The following is a 17,315-nucleotide window of genomic DNA, read 5'->3' on the forward strand; positions in this document are numbered from 1 at the left end:
AGCATGGATTGGTGTAATCACGAGTCTGATAGTTGTTCCAGATAGCACCGCGGATCAGTCTGTCGTCACAGTCTCCTGCGGGACGAGGTAGCACCCCGGGGGAAGGACCTGGTGCCACATAATTTGCCATTTTCGCAGACGCCGCTGGTCGTGATGAGAACAGACTCGAGAAGGTGGTACTTACATAAGATTCCACGAGTCACTTGTGCTGTGCTCCACGAAGCGTGCTGAACAATGGCCAGCTACATCCGATTTAAACAAAGACGAACAACCCTTTGAGCCTACCATTCGTGCATTGGTCGGAAGCAGCGCTCATGAGCAGCCAAACAAAGAGATAGTCCGTCTTAGGACATCCGAGTTATCGTGCTAGCCTGACAGCGAATATCGAGTAGTGACTGGCCATGCGTGGAGTGGAAGACATTGTGCGTTGCAAGGTCAGATGGCATATTGAAGACATGAGTTGATATGATGTCTAGAAGTACTCTCCTGGCGACACATAGCAAGAAGAAATGCAGAGGTTGCTTCGATAGCTCGCGTCATTCCTGGCAACATGGACAGCGTCTTGCCCAGCACCGAGTCAGAAGCCATAGACGGAAGATTTCCAGCGCATATATGTATTGGATGGAGGTGAGGGTTGTGTGTGAGGTTTGACTCCAACGGATGATCCCGCATCCGCATCGGGTAACATCGCGACGTCGAGATGGCCATATGCATATACCTCCCTCAGATCTTTGTTACCCATATCATAGCATATTATGCTGACACCTATCGCTCGCCATGGCGCATTCAGCGCTATGCGAATAACACGCTCTAGCCTCTGCAAATCCTTCTCGACCTCACCAGCACTCCTTAAGAACCGCATCTACCCCAGCACCGTTCGTAGCGAGTCCGAGCTGGAGACGCTCACATTGATGTCCGCTAGTACACGCGTGCCATTGATCACGCTATGGATGACCAACTGGTGTGCCTCCTGTAAGGTCGTCTCCCCTCTGATCCGCAGTCTGATACAGGACGAGAAAATCGGGGAAAGCTCAGGAGGTGTCTCCTTCGCCGAAGTGGAGATGGACAGCCCTGATATGGGTGGGCTGGCAGGACTGCCATTGCGGTACGGTATCAATAGCATACCTACGCTGCTTGCTTTCGATCGGCAAGAGCCGCAGATTGAGACCAAGGTTGCGCGATTGGACGATTTGAAGTCCAAGGAGTTCTTGAGGAAGTGGATTGAGACTGAGGCGGCTAGACATGGCAGCGGAGGGGCGGGAGGTACATTCAGGGGTCTGTTCGGTCGGTAAACGGATGGTCTTCGTGGTAGGATCTACAGGTCACGCCTCCATGACACGACACGGCGATTGCTAAGGCCCGAGCTTAGAAACGCCGTACGTGCTTGAAAGCATTGTTGCACCCACCGAATGATCTGCAATTCGCCTGGTCCAGGCCACGAGTCGCCCTCCGACATGGCAATGACATGGACGAAGTCATTTCCCACCTCGAAGAACAGAACTTTCCGGTCGAGCTTCGCAACATGGTTTACGACCACGTCGGAGGGTAGGACAAGGTCGTGGTCGCCAGACCAAGCGGCAGGGGTCGATCATATCTATCGCGGCGGCACTGGAGAAATCTTTTGCACGACCAATCGACGCACGCCAGGTCGACGGCCGTATGGACGTCAATGCCATGTGTTTCGTGGCAGGGACTTTGTTCGACGAGGCGAATATGTAGGGCGCGGTACCGTGCGATGTCCTTGCTGCGAAAAGTGACGTTGTGGAGGATGAGGCATCGCTCGAACATGAGGATCGAAATGACTATGAAGTGGCACAGGCCATCAAGCGCGAAGACTTGGAAGTTGAGGTCGACATGGAAGAGCCGCAGGCAGATTATTTCCGGCAGGTTCCAAGACAATCCAGCAACGCCGGGGTTCTCAGTCGAAAAGAACAGGTGCAAGCACCTCCGCCACCGCAAGCTAATGGTGGTCCAAGGAGATTCAAGTCCCCTCCGCCCCCAATCTGACGTCCACCAGCATGAGAGTTTCCGCTGGCGATAGTGTAGCATGGATTAGAGACTGCGAAGTCCTTGGCTGTGTGGAATTCTCAGATGCGGGAACGTTGTGAGCAACTGGTCTCTGCTTTCATATGGTATGTATCAATTATGGCTATAAAGATCGAACAGGCTTACAATTTTGCTATTGTAGTGTCCTGTAGCGTCCGGTCTGAGCATTCAGTACAACATATGGTCTTTCCTTGGCACATATCCCGCATATTCCATCTGCCTTGTAAGGCTGGTCTGTCCACAAGATGCGGTTATCAAATGTCTCGCGTCCGGTGTCCATTGCCTGACGGGCTTGTTCGGTAGCTTCCGAGATCTCGCAGATACGTAGGAGCGTACCAGCCACACCGTGCTCGTCGAGGCCGTCAGGCAGTAGTTGCCCGCAAAGCCCGCGACCAGTGTCTGTGTCGATGTATTTGTTGAACCAGTCCACTTTAGTACAATTGCACTTCGTGGAGAGGCAACTTCGTGGGAGCCTTTCCCATAGTCCTGCTCGGCCGTGAGCAACGGGACCAACGTGAGTACCGTACAGGTCGACATGATTCAGATCCTTCAATAGTACAGCCTTGTTATGGATCCACTCAGCGCAGAGACGTTTATCGACGAAGTTTCTCAAGTGGAATTTGAAGGAGTTGAGGCGGTAGTACGCTGTCAGGACTTCCTCCTTCAGGAGTGGCGAGGCAAATGCCATCGCTGGAAGTTGTTCTTTCCACCTCATCCAACGCACTAGCAGGACATCATCAGGAGATGTGCTCGCTTGGTAGATGCCTTGGTGTGGCGATTTAGTCCTCGCTTTGATCCTTGCTTTCCGCTGTTCTTCTTGACGCTGGGCATATGCTTCGGTATATAAGCAGTCGTACTTGAACCCGATTCTGACTGCTCTATCCTTCTTCAGAGCCTGAGCATATGTAAGGTCTCGCAGTTCACGAGGCAAGTCCAGGAAGCACATTTCATGCCTTGATTGCTGCCGTCGGGTGGCACGTTCAGACGTCGGTGTAGTAGTCGGGTCAGCGACACCGGTGCCTGGATACACTAGCTCTAAGCCATCGCCAAAGTCGTCCATCTTGACAGGATGTAGGCCTAGATGAGACTGTGTCAATAGTGACGCTCGCCTTCATCTTTGCAAGTCTGTTGTGCCGAGCCCGAGGTCGCTTGTGAGTCATACTGAATCCTTAGACACTCCATCCTTGAGTCTATGGATTCCACGACGAGTCATTTCCATGCAGCATCAATATGTTGATCGGATAGGGCAGCTCATTGCCCCGACACGAGGTAGCGTGTCGGGACTGAGTGGCGACATGGCGATTTGGCAAGAAATCCTAGTTTTCACGTTGGCACACGCAGAAGGATTATCACGGTGAGCGAACGACAGCGATTGTTGGCTGACAACCTATGGATACGTTGCAACGTGTGCGTGTGGTTTTGTAGATAGTCGCCGAAAACGATCGGCAGGCTGCCAAGCTGGCCACTTACAGCATGGCAGGATCATGACTTGTGACGCTCGCGTATCACAGAACGGTCTTGTCTGGACTTATCTCTCCGAATGGGGGGACAGAGTTCTGAAAGGAGCATACTGTATCAAACCAGGTTAACAACATGTAGATCGGCTTTCTCAAACCATCCAGCTGCAGCCACCAGAACCTCACCTTGCTTCGGTGACTGTGAGCGGACTGCAACTCCAACCCGTTGGTATGTGTTTTCTTCATCGATGAGCGGCACTAGTACCAGCGCGATCCAGCAATCCCTTCGCTCGCTTTCGGCACTACTATCATACTCGTACACACCGACCTGTAAGCACACGACTGCTCTTGGCTTACTGTAGTCAACGACTGCCTCTGGCTCTGAGAAGTCGGGGAAGAACATGGCCACCTTGGCGTTGCGCTCTAATGGGTCACAAACGTCCAGTATTGGACCTCTGCCTTGCCAAGGGGAATCTTCTCCAGTCATGATCACAGCTTGCTCTAGGTGTCCCTCAAGAGTGAGTCGTCCATGAGTTACGACACCAAAAGCATCTTTACCTCGAGGAGCTACGTCATAAGCCTTGAGTCGAAGGGTCGCTCGCAGAATCTTCTCGTATTGCCACCAGACTACTAGACCTTTGATGTGTGCCCAAGACCAGGTAGGAACCGTATCAAATCTCACGGTCTTTGGCTCATCCCTCCAGGACTGCGTTGCTTTCATCCGAAAGTATTTGATCCACGCCAGACACTTCGGAAAGTCTTCTATCCAGACACCGGCGGCATACGTACTTTGGTGCAAAGCCTGGAACTTACTGGCAAGCCCGGACAGTGCCGGGAGCTTGTCATGTGAGACGGTAAGTCCACATTCGTTGTAATGGTAACCAACAAGGGAATACCAGTTGTTTGCGTCCTCTTCGATCGCTCTGCTTGAACTGAACTCGGTCTTGCCGCGTGGAAAGGGTGCAACAACGCACTGTGTCCAGGACCCTTCAGCCCAACTTGCTTTCTGACATTCGAAGTATGTCTGACGACGGCCGAAGTAGAGGTTGCGATGAGAAAGTAGTCGTTCCTGGAGTACCCATGCTCGAGAGCGCAGTGGAGCATCGCCCTCTGACCCCACACCTGTGGTATCCCCACCTACGTCTTCCGGCGACATAGCAACGAGACGAATTGTATCGGCTTCTCCCTCATTCGAAAGCTCTAGTGGAAAGTCGATGGGCTCGAACGCAGGAGTAGGCCTTGGAAAGAGAAAACCGGCGTCAGAATTCTCAGCTTCTGGTCCGGCAATCGTCACAGCAGCATTTGCGAAAATCCTTGCCATCTGCGAGCATTCTCGCTCCCAGTCCTGCTTGCTATCCTGAACAATGCAAAAGCAGTCAACCCAGAGGTAGCGGAAGCCCAATTTTCGCGTCGCGGTCACGGCGTCGTAAAAGGTTGGCGGCAGTGTCGTCATCGGTATGTCTTTGAGATATGCCTCATAGTTGATAGATGTTGTCACAGGCTTTTTTGTCTTGCCCCAGCAATGACTGAGTGCGACGTAGATACCTTGCATATTTGTACTTTCCACCAGTCTCATACCAAGCTCGCCGCCACTATCGTGTGATTCAAGGTCTAGGACTCGTGAAGGAAGCGCAAGTGATGCTATAGTCCCACAAGCCTCATGATCCTTCGAGCAGTCCCAGATCCACTTCTTATATAGATCAAAGTCATGATCGACCGGTATCACGCGCCCTGGAAGACTCTCTGTCTGTCCAGTCATCGAGCACCATCTTGTCCTGACATATGTGTTATCCCATATATCTAGAGGGTCTTCGTCGTCATCGTGGGAATCCAGGTGCTGACCAGCACGTTGGTAATGGACACCCCACTGATTGTAAGCGACTAGAAAGCCTCCGCTGTTGTCTCTATCGTCCTGAGCGAGCTTCATACTGGCGGCGTGGGGGTCAAGACCCAGTTTTACTGCCGTCTCGCCCACGATGGAGGCTAGAAGGACTTCGCATAGCTTGCAACCTGCCGCAACCGCAGTGGTCAGAGCAACATGGTCAGCGTGATGAAGAAGAGGGGGGAACGAGCCGCAGCCATCTAGATCTTGGACTAGACCAGAGATATCCAGCGCTCGACACTCCTGGCAAAGTATCCCGTCAGCCATGTTGGAACAAATGGAAAGCTGCTGTTGCTTGGGATGGACGAGTAGCTGATGCGGGGCAGCTCCACGCTACTCACGGACATCCGCGATGCATGAGGGAGTCCAAGTGACGAGTAGATCTGAGAGTGATCGCATTGTCGTGAGCATTGGCATGAGTCTCTGCATTTCCAACCGGCGACGCCCGCTTCATAACCTGGCCTTGACAAGCCCAAACCTCACTGCATCAACTTTCTCTCTGTCCTTCGCGGCAAAAACAGGTAGCCCAGTCCTCCAGCCCGTTCCGAACTCTCGAATCAACTTCTGAGCCTGCTCACCACCAAGCCACTCAGCAAACTCCCACGCCAGCTCGTTCCTCGGTGCCTTTAGATTGACCAATGCCGAACACGGGTTTAATAGATGCTTTCCTTCATCCACGAAAGCTCTCGTCTCAGGGACGACTCCATCACGCTTGGCACAGAGATAAGTAGCTCGATCAGTAAGAATGTAGACTCCTACTTTACTTGCGTGGACAAGCGTTGGGTATGGTGCTAGTGGGACCCGTTCGCGCCACGATGCTGAGGTGCTTAGGTCGATGCCGCTCAGACCCCAAAGTTGGAGTTCTTTGTAGGATGTTGCTGAGCCGTCGCCGCGGTGGTGTGTCGTGATTAATTTGGCCTGGCGGCCATGTTGCGCGATAGCGCGGAGAGCAAAATAGATAGCCAGATTACCACAATTTTCGCTTTTCGAGACATCCAAGACTCCAGCAGGATCGGAAGTTGGTCCTACAAGTATGAATCTGTCATTGAACACCCGCGTGACACGTTTCGCCCAGCCCTCGCGAATTCCTTGGTCTTCCCAGTCGGGCTCGTAGGTGAGTGCGACTTGCACAATACCAGCTAGCAAAGCGACCTCAGTATGTCTGCTATGATTAGCGACCCATTCGATGTGGAAAGGTGGTGTTGCGGTGGCGTGGCATTTGTGGGCAATGAATGCTTCAGAGAGGATTTTGAGTATGCCGGTATAGCCTGCGCCTCCGTTTCCGAGCCGGAAGCCCAGTGGAGCGGATGGGTCGCCGAAGGGCTCTGTAGTGGTCGTGTTGATGTAATTACTAATGGCCGGATCCAGCTCTGGTCTAAGGAGGGCTGAAGGTGAATACCGAGCTAGGATTGGATCTTGAACTTATGGCGACATCAGCATGATACACGGTAGAATGTGAATTGTGATTTGTTCGTACTATGCACTGCACCCGCAAAAGCGGGATCCGTACTGCCAGGTGCCATATCAGGATGCAGAAGTACAAGTAGGTGCATGGATTGTCTGTACGCTGAAGCAGCAGGGACGATTCAAGAGGTGACATCTGAGACGTGGGGAAGTCGCGGCCGTGTCGGAAGTCAGTCACAGTAGTGCCTGGACGGATTGTAACGAGAAGCCAACAACATCTGATGCCAATATGCACAGCTATCAAAGCTGTAGACTCGACGATGCTCAGTTGTAGTAGATGATATAAACAAACCCATTACTGCTACGACCTCTCTTAGCCAACTATCTCCCTCGCCGCTCCCTCTCCAGCCCTCAGCGCTCCGTCCATATACACCACCCAGTCATCAGCACTCTCAGTGCCCGCCCAGTAAATCCCCCCTAAAGGCCTCCTCAACGCCTCACCATACCTCGTCAGCGTTCCGGGCCCTGCAACAGCCACTGGGCCACCACGAGAGAAGACCTCGTTAGCCCATCGCTTGAAGACCCACTCCGTCGCGCTCGCCGCCTGAGGACCGAAGTACCGTACAAGGTCTTTCGTGATGAGCTCTTACGTTTCCCCCCGGTCGCGGAATCAAGTGCACGCATCTGATCTGCTTCGATGAAGCCTAGGATTGGACCGTAGCTGGCATCTTCGGGGGAGACGTCGAAGGTTGTGCGGACGTAGCCTGTGGAGGAGACGGCTTGGCCTGTGAGGCTTTCGAAGGTGGAGGTGTCAGATGAGATGAGATAGTCGTCTGTTGAGCGCTGGGTGATTGAGAGCACAGGAGTGTTGAGTTTGACATGCTGCAGTCCGATGCGCTTCGCCAGTCCTTCAGCAAGCAGTCCAGTCCCACCGAGGATTCTTGACTCCTGGCTATCACTGGCCGTACTAATCAAGCACTCAAACGCACCTGGAGTGGTGGCGTTCCCAGCAGCTGCTATGTAGGCCAAAGTATACAAGAACGATAGCTCGCCAGCCTCTGCGGAGAAGATGGCAGGGATAGAAAGGTTGAGAACTGTGTTGACCGTATCAGAGGCAAATGTCTCGTTCGCCCAGAATTGCAAAGTCATCGCATCCAAGACACTGGCGTACGGATGGTTCCAGGGTGTCGTGACATTGATCGATGCTACATAAGCGTCGCGCAGGATAAGAGCATCGACGATCTCTGTGCCGGCTTGTGGCCCGAGTGCATCCGCGAGCCCGGCAGCCGAGTAGGAGCTACTTATTTAATTGACGAAGAGCAAGTTCGAGCCGTTGTGGTATCCCGAAAACACCTGGAGGTCGAGGTGTGGGCCAAGGCAAGCATATAGTCCTGCGTTGGTCCGACGAAAGCTGCGCCAAGCTCTTTAACGCCGCCGTTCTTGAGATGAAAATTCTCCACGCGACGGCCTACTCGACCGCGGGCTTCGAGGACGACGAAGGACTTGTTGGCTTCTCGTTAGTGTGCGAGCGGCAGCGAGGCCTGATAGGCCGGCTCCTATGATGGCGACGTCGTGAACATCAGTGGAAGTGGGTGCAGAGGGAAGGCAAAGCGTTCTTTGGCCGAGAGCGACTGGAATAAAATATATAATTGAAGCGACGACTTCATGACTGATGACTGACGCGGTGGTCTATGTTGGTGGACGCAGGGCGACGGATTCGATGGGTAAGGGCTGTGTGACTGGCTAAAGACTCGTCGAGGAACATCCGCGCATTAGATATATGCTATCATGGCTTGAATTATCGCACTCGTATCGTGTGTGCTTCGCCGATCAAGGTCCTGTGTCATGAAGGTGCGCCAGATTGTCATATGAGGAGTTGCGGCCCTGTCTAGGGGCGCTTGTCGAAAGTGCATCCTGTCCTGGGTCTCGTTGTTGCATGTCGCAGGACAGTCAAATATACTTTTGTCCATTGTCTCGAGCCGAGCTCGGACTCCTAACAACCTTCGCCCTGGAGTCGAGCCGAGGCATGCTGTAGAGCCTTGGCACATCTCGCTGCGATGGTGACAATGTTCTGCTAACCAGAGGAGTGATATACTGCATGCACGAGTCGGATAACTTGTCTGTTGCATCGTAGACAAAGACATGAAGCACGTCTAAGTCTTGATTCTGGTGCTTATCTTCACTCCCGCAGCCCACATCTCCACTGCCCTACGGCAACACTGAGTCCCAGACGAATGTCCGACATGCCGTCGTAGGTCAGGGCATGATAGGGTGAAAGCAGAGTAGAAAAAAAGCAGCCGGAAGAATAACTTCACCTCATCCAACTCAACTTCTCTCCACCACCACCAGGGCCCACACTGACACTTCCCGCATTTGCACCACTGTCCTTCTCCCACGGCTTCTTCCTTCTCTGAGCAGAAGCATCCGAAGCCTGGCCTTCCAGTATCCTGTCCGGAATGTCCTTGATTCCGGGAATGGGTTTGCCTTCGGCGATCATATCACAAATGTCCGCGAAAGTCGCAGGTTTGGGCGCGCTACCCATTCCTCCGTCCGCAACAACGGCGGCAGATGCAGGAGCTGTACCGTTGGCTGCTGTATATCCGGCTAGTCCATTGGCATTGAGGGGTGGATCCTGGGTTGTATTGTTCTGCTCGGATAGTCGCCACTGCCTGTAACCTTCGAAGTCCACGGTAGTACCAGTCTTGCGGGCATAGTAGTAACATTTCGCTCGTGTCGTGATTCGTTCTACCTGGTCTGGGTCTTGCACTGAGCCGAGTATTGCTCGAAGACCACCTTGGAACTCCTCGTCTTCATCCCACGGGTAGGCATTCAGCTGGTGGAAGAGGAAGGTGTGATCTGATAAGACGCTATCTGCATCCTGCATAGCTTGTGTGGCCATCCTTGATATCAGGTATCACCCGGCCTCCATGGACCTGTTATGTGTTAGTTACGCCTGATTCGAAGTCCGAGTGAAGGAGCCATTGCGGCAGATCTTCGGCTGACTCAAGCTTGCCAGCCGCACTCAATTGACCTCCAGCTGTTGCTTCACACAACCACAACATTCGCATCTCACAAGATCACCCTTCTCTCTCCCCCTCTCGCCCTCTTCTCCCCTTGCGTATTCCCCGCCCACGATGTCGGAATACATCGGGTCTCGTATCTCGCTCATCTCGAAATCCGACATCAAATACATCGGCACATTGCATGAAATCAACAGCGAAAACCACACCGTCGCCCTCGAAAGCGTCACCTCCCATGGCACCGAAGGTCGTAAAGGAAATCCTGCGGAAGAGATCTCCGGCAGTGATCACGTGTACGAGTACATTGTCTTCCGGGGAAGCGATGTGAAGGAGCTGAATATCGTTGCGCCGCCGGCGGAGACGACGAGGGAGAATGAGAAGCCGATGCCTGATGATCCCGCCATTCTCGGGGTGAGTAATATCAGGAGCTTGATTTAATCATACACGTCACATGATGAAATATTCTTTGGATGTAAAACTATTATCAGTTTTGACCGAGAGCGCAAAAATTATGCGGATAACTCCATGTTGCCTTCCTTCTGAATTCGACGAGAAATACCCTAATCCACCTAGCAAAGATCTGGATGATCGGACATATGCTAATCCAGTCTTACACAGTCTGCCCGCCCAGGTCCACCTCCTCAGCAACAACAACAACTTCCTCCACAGCACAACCAATTCCGCGGCCCTCCTCCACCACAACAATTCCAACAACCACAGCAGTTCGCCTACCCTCCTCCTCCCAATCAATTCCAAGGTCAACCACGGTTCCAAGGCCCAGGTGGACCACACGGCTTCCCAGGCAGTCCTGGTGCAGTCCCGGGCTACGGGTATGGGCCACCACCTCCAGGTTACGGCATGGGATATGGTCCACCGCCTGGCCAAGGCTTTCAAGGACCTCCACCGCCTGGCCACTTCCAACAAAACCATCAGATGCCCATAGGTCCTCCAGGGCAGCAAAGACCTCCGCCTCACATGCAACAAGGCCCACCGCACGCACCAATCGGCAGTAAGCAGAATACCCCACAGCCTGCGCCTCAACAAGCACCCAAGCCACCAGGTCTGGATGCACAACAGCCGCAAAAGCCGATCGAGATGTCTGGTACGCCAGCACCATCGTCTGCACTGAGTGCTTCGCCGGCTGGTCCTCCTCCTCCCACAGACTCGAAACCCTCAACTTCTGCTGCGCTAGCACCTCCTTTTCCTTCGCAGCCTCCGCCAAAGCAGACCCAGCGTCCTCACAACAACCGTGTCGCTGTACCGTTACCTTCCCCCAACGTCCTAGCTGCACAGCCTCCACAAAGACCGGCACAGAACGCAGCACCACAACAGCCACCACCAGCTTCAGCGGCTCCTCAACAATCAGTGCAAGATGCGACACAAGCAGCGACAGCAGCAGTGGCCGCAGCAATGGCGAAGCTAGGTGCGACGAACAACCAAGGCCCGCAGCCTGCAGTAGGAGTAGACAACTTGACCCAACAAGTCGGTCAGATGCGCATGCATGATCCGGCGCAGCAACAGCGTGGTCGTGGACGTGGAAGAGGCGCACCAAGAGGTGGGAGGAGAGGAAGTGCACACAACCAGCCTATTGAAGTGCCGAAAGAAGACTACGATTTTGAGGGCGCGAACGCAAAGTTCAGGAAGGAAGAGGGAATTGCAAGTAGTAGTCCCATCACCAGCCCGGTCAATGGCGAGTCGACAGCAGAAGGTCACGTGAGAAATGGCGATGCTGCAGCTCACGGTGGCGAGACCGAAGCAGTCATCCCACCTCCTGCGTCTGGAAATGCGAAAGGTGGCGCCGAGTACGACAAGAAGAAATCCTTCTTCGACGACATCTCCTCTGATCTCAAGGACCGCACGGACAGGATGGAGGGGCACGGTGGGATGGTCGATGGGAGGGCTATGAGGAGGGAGGAGAGGAGTCGGAATATGGAGACGTTTGGGCAGGGGAGTGTTGATGGGTTTAGGGGTGGTTATCGGGGGCGTGGTGGGCCTAGAGGTGGTGGGAGAGGTTTTGGTGGCGGGAGGAGCAGAGGTTATGCTGGCGGACGAGGTGGATTTGAGCCAAGGGGCGGGAGAGGCGGGAGGAGAGGTGATTTCGAGGTGGAGCAGGCTGCTGTTTAAATTGAGGAAGAGAGAAAGCAGAGCGGCTCTGGATAGCTGGATCGAAGTATGGGCTGTGGTACTAGGCTGCTCGTCTGCGGCTGGGAGGATCAAAGGCCGTGATAGGACTCTCGTAAAGCTTGTACGATGTGGCGGGAGCAGCATTCCCACAAAGAGCAAGCGAGGACGAAACGGCTCGCCTGCGCATGCGTATCACTACGTATAGCTTTCCTGCTAGCCTTCTACCCACATCAGCCCCAATGGCTTCGGGCTCCTGTACCGCATATAGAGCAGGATGCGAGGACACACTCGGCTTCCTAGTCACCAAAACATATCTCAGCAGCCAATTACTCCAAGTAGGTCACTGATCAGCTTGTCAATGATGTCCTCGTACACAGTATGATTTTCGTACGCCGCAGGCTGACGAGAAGGACGCCATCTCGATACAAGTCACGTCGAAGGACTCCCAAGCTTCATCCTGCTCTACTCTCGCTCCATTCTGGCTTGATCCGCCTATGCTTCGGATACTCTTTCTTGCTCTGGTGCTGCAGCTGTTAACGGCCGAACGAAACTCGTCACTGGTCATTCCAACGGCTACAGCTTATGATCAGCTGATCGATTGCGTTCGAAATGTGACGAGCGAGTGAAGCGTAGCCATCGACAATGGCTAAGTCGTTGTGTTTCCACCACCCGGCGAGGTAATCGAAGACGACCCTAACGTTGAGACTGCGTTGCTCGACTGCTTGGTTCATGTCTCTGGATCTCTTCATGCTGCGCTCGACGGTGGCAGGACTTTTGCAGATAGAGGAGCACCCACGCAGGCGGTGGACGACGGACACGCGGTCTGGACAGAGTCGGATGTTGCTCGCGGACTGGAGGACTCGACCGACGCAAATGCGACCAATGCCACGACGCTCCAATCTCGCCAAGTGGTCTAAGGTATCTATTACGCGGATGTCTTTGAAAACTAGGACTGCAGCTGCTCCAATTCCATGAATAATGTATACGACGAATGTATCAGCTACGGCCAAGCTTGCTACAGCCGTCCTTTTCGCAGTACAGAGCTGTACAACAGTATCAGGGTCCGCATCTATCCACATCACTCACGGATGAACAATGTCAGAGTCCTTGCGGTGCCGGTCGCGTCCGACTCGGCGCGTCAATCTTGTACAACATAATCTTATCGCGCACTGAGTCCCAGGAGCTGCGCCGGAACCTGTGTATAGTCATACCTTGCAGAGCTATCAGCCAGATCGGGTCAAGTCTGCGCTATCACAGATCATGATACTAGTCGGAGCAATTGAGCAAGTCCGCAGGCCATCACCATGACCGCCCGTATCGACAGCGGTTGCTGTCGACGTAGGACGGGGCAGAACGAAACCCACCCCAAGACAGGAGCTTGGAAAGCTTCTAGGAAAGCCATTACCAAAACCCCGTCGTTCGATTACACACACGTGCTTGTCCGAAGTGCATTCTTAGCACATGCACTGGAACAATACACTGCAAATCAAGGCCGTGAAGTATGCACCGAATAGAATTCGACCTAGAGGATAGGCCACGAGCATTAACGAACCATGTCGTACATGTGAAACCATTGTAATCAGTCCAGTAAGCGGTAGGATCTTTTGGTGATTCTTTGGGTAGGGCTAATAAAACAAGGCTACGTTCGCACATGGTACAAGGTATAGACAACCAGACCGCAGAGTAAGATGCCATTTCTTAGTCTTGCGAAACAAAGTCGAAGGTTCGTTACACCTGCTGCTCCAAGTGACGAGGGCTTGGTACGAGGAACAAAGTTGCTGTACTAGTCATAGTCGGCTATGGACCTAGCTTCGACCTTTGAATACCAGCTCGACTGTTATGAACCCGCCGTAGGCTATGAGCATACCGCACCCAAGATAGCGCAACAGGCTTCTGCGTAAGAGGACTGCAAGACTCATAGTAGCTGCCGAAGCCACCATAATACCGAGCTCCAGGCCTGTTATGCTGCCGCTGCCGTGACTGCTGTTGGTATCGTCTTCAGATAGCCAGATGACGCCAAGGCAGAGAGTAAGGAGGAAGATGTTGCTGCCAACGGTATTGGCCACCATGATCCCGGCATGACCTCGTATGCCACTGACCGTTGCCACAAGCTTCTCTGGCAGTGTGGTAGCGAGGGAGAGCACAACTATGCCAAAGGCAGCATCAGAAATGCCAAGTGAGTCAGTCAAGGTTGTTGCAGCGTGCGAGAGGACATAGGCACTGATGGTAAGGGCCAGAAAGCCAAGAACGAGGCAGGAGAGATGATACAGGAGACCGTGCCTTGTTGTAGAGGATTGCCGTGGTTGCACATTTCCACAATCGAGCGGACTGCTATGCTGGGATGTGATATCATCTCCCGCAATGGTACGAGGATCACGTGCGTTTGTCGTTCCGTAGCTGCGTGAACCCAAGATGGGCCTATCCACGTACTCCTCCTCTCCGACACTACCACCGTCGCTGTCTCTTTCGCTATCGCTTTCGCTGTCTGATCCCTCGGGCGCTGCAAGCGAGCCTCGTGTGATAGCCCAGAAGATCGTGCCCACATAGACAATAAAGGCTGCCACGAGCACACCGCCAAGCACGCGCAGCTGCAAATAGCCGCGGAAGTAGAGCAATACAGCTGCGAGCAACACTACAACCATTTGCGCGATTGTATAACGCACGGCACTCTTGTCAAAGATCGTGCCCTCATCATGACTCCTGTAGAACATCAGCCCAAGCGAGAATGCGCCTAGAATGTTTGAGATGGCCGAGCCCACCACATTGCCCAATGCGAGCGATGGCCGGCCGCGCACCACGCAGAAGATCACGACTGCAAGCTCTTCCCATTCCGCTCCGGCGGTCAATAACGCAATGAGAGCTTGCGGAATACCAGTTCGCTTGGCGATGATGGCTGTGTGGTCGATGAACTTGTCCGCGCCATACTCGAGGACAAACAGGGCGCAGATGAAAGCCGCGATGCTGTATAGGATCGTATCGATATCTGGCATAGTCTCCAACTCCGCGACTTGGAGCCTTGGAAGCTTACGACTAGTAATGTTTAGGCAATAACGCTGCGCCTAGGGTTAGGCGTCTTGTAGGTAGTAGAGAAATTAGACTCGGTTATAATTAGCTTAGTACTATAGGCTATATACTTTATCTTTATATTACTACTACTAGTATCTAAATTATCTTTATTATAGGAATTATATAATCTTCTATCTCTCTATATTAATATTATATACCTATAGTATAAGAGGGTTAGAGCTTGTTAGACGAGTAAGTTCTAAGCGATAGGTTAGGTAAGTAACTACTCTAGAGTTTAACCTTTTAGTAGCTTAGTAACTTAGGTTAAATACGAACTACCTATATAAGAAACGTCTATTCTATATATATAGAAGATTTAGATATAGTTATAATTACTTAGTAGTAATTATAAGTACTTTTCCTTATAGTTACTTAAGAGTAAGAGTAAGTAGGTTACTTACTTAAGAGTCTAGGTAAGTAGCGTTACGTAACTCTCTTATAGCTACCTTATAGGCCTAGGTTTATTAGCTCCCTAAGCTTAATCGGCTAGTCTACTTATTATAGACCTAATATCTATAATATTATCCTACTCTATAGCTATTATATCCTTATAACTAAGCGTTCGTTATTACCCTAGTATAGGCGTCTAATATTAGTCTAGCGTATATTAGAACCTTTTAGTATTTAGTATCGCGGGGTCCCGCTTATAGGTATATTTCGTTATTTAATAGCTTCCTCTAGTAAATAATCTTAACTCGTCTATTTTATAAGAATAACCTAGAATCCTTTTATATTAGAAATACGCTATAATTACTATACTAAATACGATTATTCTAAGTATATCTATTATAGATATTAGGTCCGTAATAAGTAGACTAGCTAATTAAGCTTAGGGAGCTAATAAACCTAGGCCTATAGAGGTAGCTATAAAAGGGTTACGTAACGCCGCTTACCTAGACCCTTAAGTAATATTACGGACACTATAATACGATTAGTAGGATAAGCGAGTAGATAGGAAGTTAGGAGCGGAGGCTTCCGCTCCTATAACTAATACGACTAATACTCCTTCGATTAGTCGGATTAGATACTACTAACTAAACTAACTGCGCTACGATTAGTCGGATTAGTAGAGATACGAATCTCCTATATATATAGAATAAGCGTTTCTTATATAGGTAGTTCGTATTTAACCTAAGTTACTAACCCGCCGAAAGGTTAAACCTTAGAGTAGTTACTTACCCGACCTATCGCTTAGAACTTACTCGTCTAACGAGCTCTAACCCTCTTATACCGTAGGTACATAATATTTTAAATACCCTTATAGTAGGTAAGTACCCTAAATAAATAAATAGCTCCTAATAACGAAAGAGACGTTAGTATAGCTTTAACTACTCGAGCTAGTACCTCTACTAATAAAGATAGGACGAAGTATTCCGCTAAACCGGACTTCTTCTATAGGGATCGTAATAAGCTCGATAACTAGTTAAACTAGATTATACTATACTTCTCCTTTAAAGGTATTATAAGCGAATAACGACGCTACCGTATCGTAGTATCCTACCTTCGAGGCGAAGCTTAAAGCTAGATATAAGGTGTCGTACCACATCTATAGTATCCTACACGTGACCGCAGGGGGACCGCAGGCTGTCTGTAGTTAACCTAGGTTACGTAATATATTCCGGCCCCGTAGGGGTTCCGTAGGGTGTCCAATCCGGACACCTAATAGAATATATTAGCTCCCGCATTAAGCGAGGGGGCTAAGGAGAGGGGATAGAGGAAAAGGAAGTAGGGACTTCCTTCTCTTCTACTCCTTAAGTTTACTATCGTTACTATCGTACGAGATATCGCGTACGTACCGCTAGCGTAGCTAGAGTACGTACGGCGAGTACGCTCTTCGACTTATCCCTACCCTCTTCCTTGCTATAACCCCTTCGCCGTAGCCGTATCCCCTACGTAACTACGCCGGAAACTTTATACTAGATACGTCCTAAGTTAACTATAGTCCTACTCGAGAACAGAGACCTAGACAGGATCTTTGCCGACTTCTTGGAGTTCGCTAAATAGGTTAAGGGAATCTATAGACTTAGTAATAACTAGTAAGTCGCTATCCGGAATATCTAATACGTTACGTAGAAGGCCTCTATATCCTAGTATACCGCTAAGTTTAAGAAGGTTTCTACTCGTACTAGATAGGATAGTAATACGTTAAGATCTATATACTATCGAGGACTTAAGGACAACGTTAAGGACGAGCTTATAAGATACGGAGGACGCTAAGATACCTTAGAATACTTATAGGAGGCTATAATTAAGGTAGATAATATACTCTACGAACGATATATAGAAAAACGTAATACTAATTAGGACCGCGGACGA

The 17,315-nt window shown here is 51.2% G+C and overlaps 9 protein-coding genes across 9 annotated transcripts; 3 read left to right on the top strand and 6 right to left on the bottom strand.

The window, feature by feature from the left end:
- Positions 1-946: 946 nt before the first annotated feature.
- Positions 947-1,292, top strand: LTS14_005937 (uncharacterized protein; the record flags this gene model as incomplete). Its single annotated transcript, XM_064838635.1, has 2 exons — positions 947-961; positions 1,011-1,292. The coding sequence occupies 2 exons, from the start codon at positions 947-949 to the stop codon at positions 1,290-1,292; spliced, it is 297 nt and encodes a 98-aa protein (XP_064694089.1).
- A 367-nt stretch (positions 1,293-1,659) lies between these two features.
- Positions 1,660-2,007, top strand: LTS14_005938 (uncharacterized protein; the record flags this gene model as incomplete). The annotated part of the gene is made up of 2 exons (XM_064838636.1): positions 1,660-1,715; positions 1,755-2,007. The coding sequence occupies 2 exons, from the start codon at positions 1,660-1,662 to the stop codon at positions 2,005-2,007; spliced, it is 309 nt and encodes a 102-aa protein (XP_064694090.1).
- A 172-nt stretch (positions 2,008-2,179) lies between these two features.
- LTS14_005939 (uncharacterized protein) lies at positions 2,180-3,106 on the bottom strand (the record flags this gene model as incomplete). Its single annotated transcript, XM_064838637.1, has 1 exon — positions 2,180-3,106. The coding sequence occupies one exon, from the start codon at positions 3,104-3,106 to the stop codon at positions 2,180-2,182; it is 927 nt and encodes a 308-aa protein (XP_064694091.1).
- A 515-nt stretch (positions 3,107-3,621) lies between these two features.
- Positions 3,622-5,652, bottom strand: LTS14_005940 (uncharacterized protein; the record flags this gene model as incomplete). Its single annotated transcript, XM_064838638.1, has 1 exon — positions 3,622-5,652. One exon carries the CDS (start codon positions 5,650-5,652, stop codon positions 3,622-3,624), a length of 2,031 nt encoding a protein of 676 aa, XP_064694092.1.
- Positions 5,653-5,835: 183 nt separating this feature from the next.
- LTS14_005941 (uncharacterized protein) lies at positions 5,836-6,908 on the bottom strand (the record flags this gene model as incomplete). The annotated part of the gene is made up of 2 exons (XM_064838639.1): positions 5,836-6,806; positions 6,863-6,908. The coding sequence occupies 2 exons, from the start codon at positions 6,906-6,908 to the stop codon at positions 5,836-5,838; spliced, it is 1,017 nt and encodes a 338-aa protein (XP_064694093.1).
- A 391-nt stretch (positions 6,909-7,299) lies between these two features.
- LTS14_005942 (uncharacterized protein) lies at positions 7,300-8,174 on the bottom strand (the record flags this gene model as incomplete). The annotated part of the gene is made up of 2 exons (XM_064838640.1): positions 7,300-8,086; positions 8,143-8,174. The coding sequence occupies 2 exons, from the start codon at positions 8,172-8,174 to the stop codon at positions 7,300-7,302; spliced, it is 819 nt and encodes a 272-aa protein (XP_064694094.1).
- A 926-nt stretch (positions 8,175-9,100) lies between these two features.
- LTS14_005943 (uncharacterized protein) lies at positions 9,101-9,688 on the bottom strand (the record flags this gene model as incomplete). The annotated part of the gene is made up of 1 exon (XM_064838641.1): positions 9,101-9,688. One exon carries the CDS (start codon positions 9,686-9,688, stop codon positions 9,101-9,103), a length of 588 nt encoding a protein of 195 aa, XP_064694095.1.
- A 235-nt stretch (positions 9,689-9,923) lies between these two features.
- Positions 9,924-11,933, top strand: LTS14_005944 (uncharacterized protein; the record flags this gene model as incomplete). The annotated part of the gene is made up of 2 exons (XM_064838642.1): positions 9,924-10,220; positions 10,428-11,933. 2 exons carry the CDS (start codon positions 9,924-9,926, stop codon positions 11,931-11,933), a joined length of 1,803 nt encoding a protein of 600 aa, XP_064694096.1.
- Positions 11,934-13,738: 1,805 nt separating this feature from the next.
- Positions 13,739-14,923, bottom strand: LTS14_005945 (uncharacterized protein; the record flags this gene model as incomplete). The annotated part of the gene is made up of 1 exon (XM_064838643.1): positions 13,739-14,923. One exon carries the CDS (start codon positions 14,921-14,923, stop codon positions 13,739-13,741), a length of 1,185 nt encoding a protein of 394 aa, XP_064694097.1.
- Between the last annotated feature and the right edge of the window lie 2,392 nt (positions 14,924-17,315).

The sequence above is a fragment of the Recurvomyces mirabilis genome (genome assembly GCF_035927965.1).
Source record: "Recurvomyces mirabilis strain CCFEE 5264 chromosome Unknown scaffold_14, whole genome shotgun sequence".
Taxonomy (NCBI): domain Eukaryota; kingdom Fungi; phylum Ascomycota; class Dothideomycetes; order Mycosphaerellales; family Teratosphaeriaceae; genus Recurvomyces; species Recurvomyces mirabilis.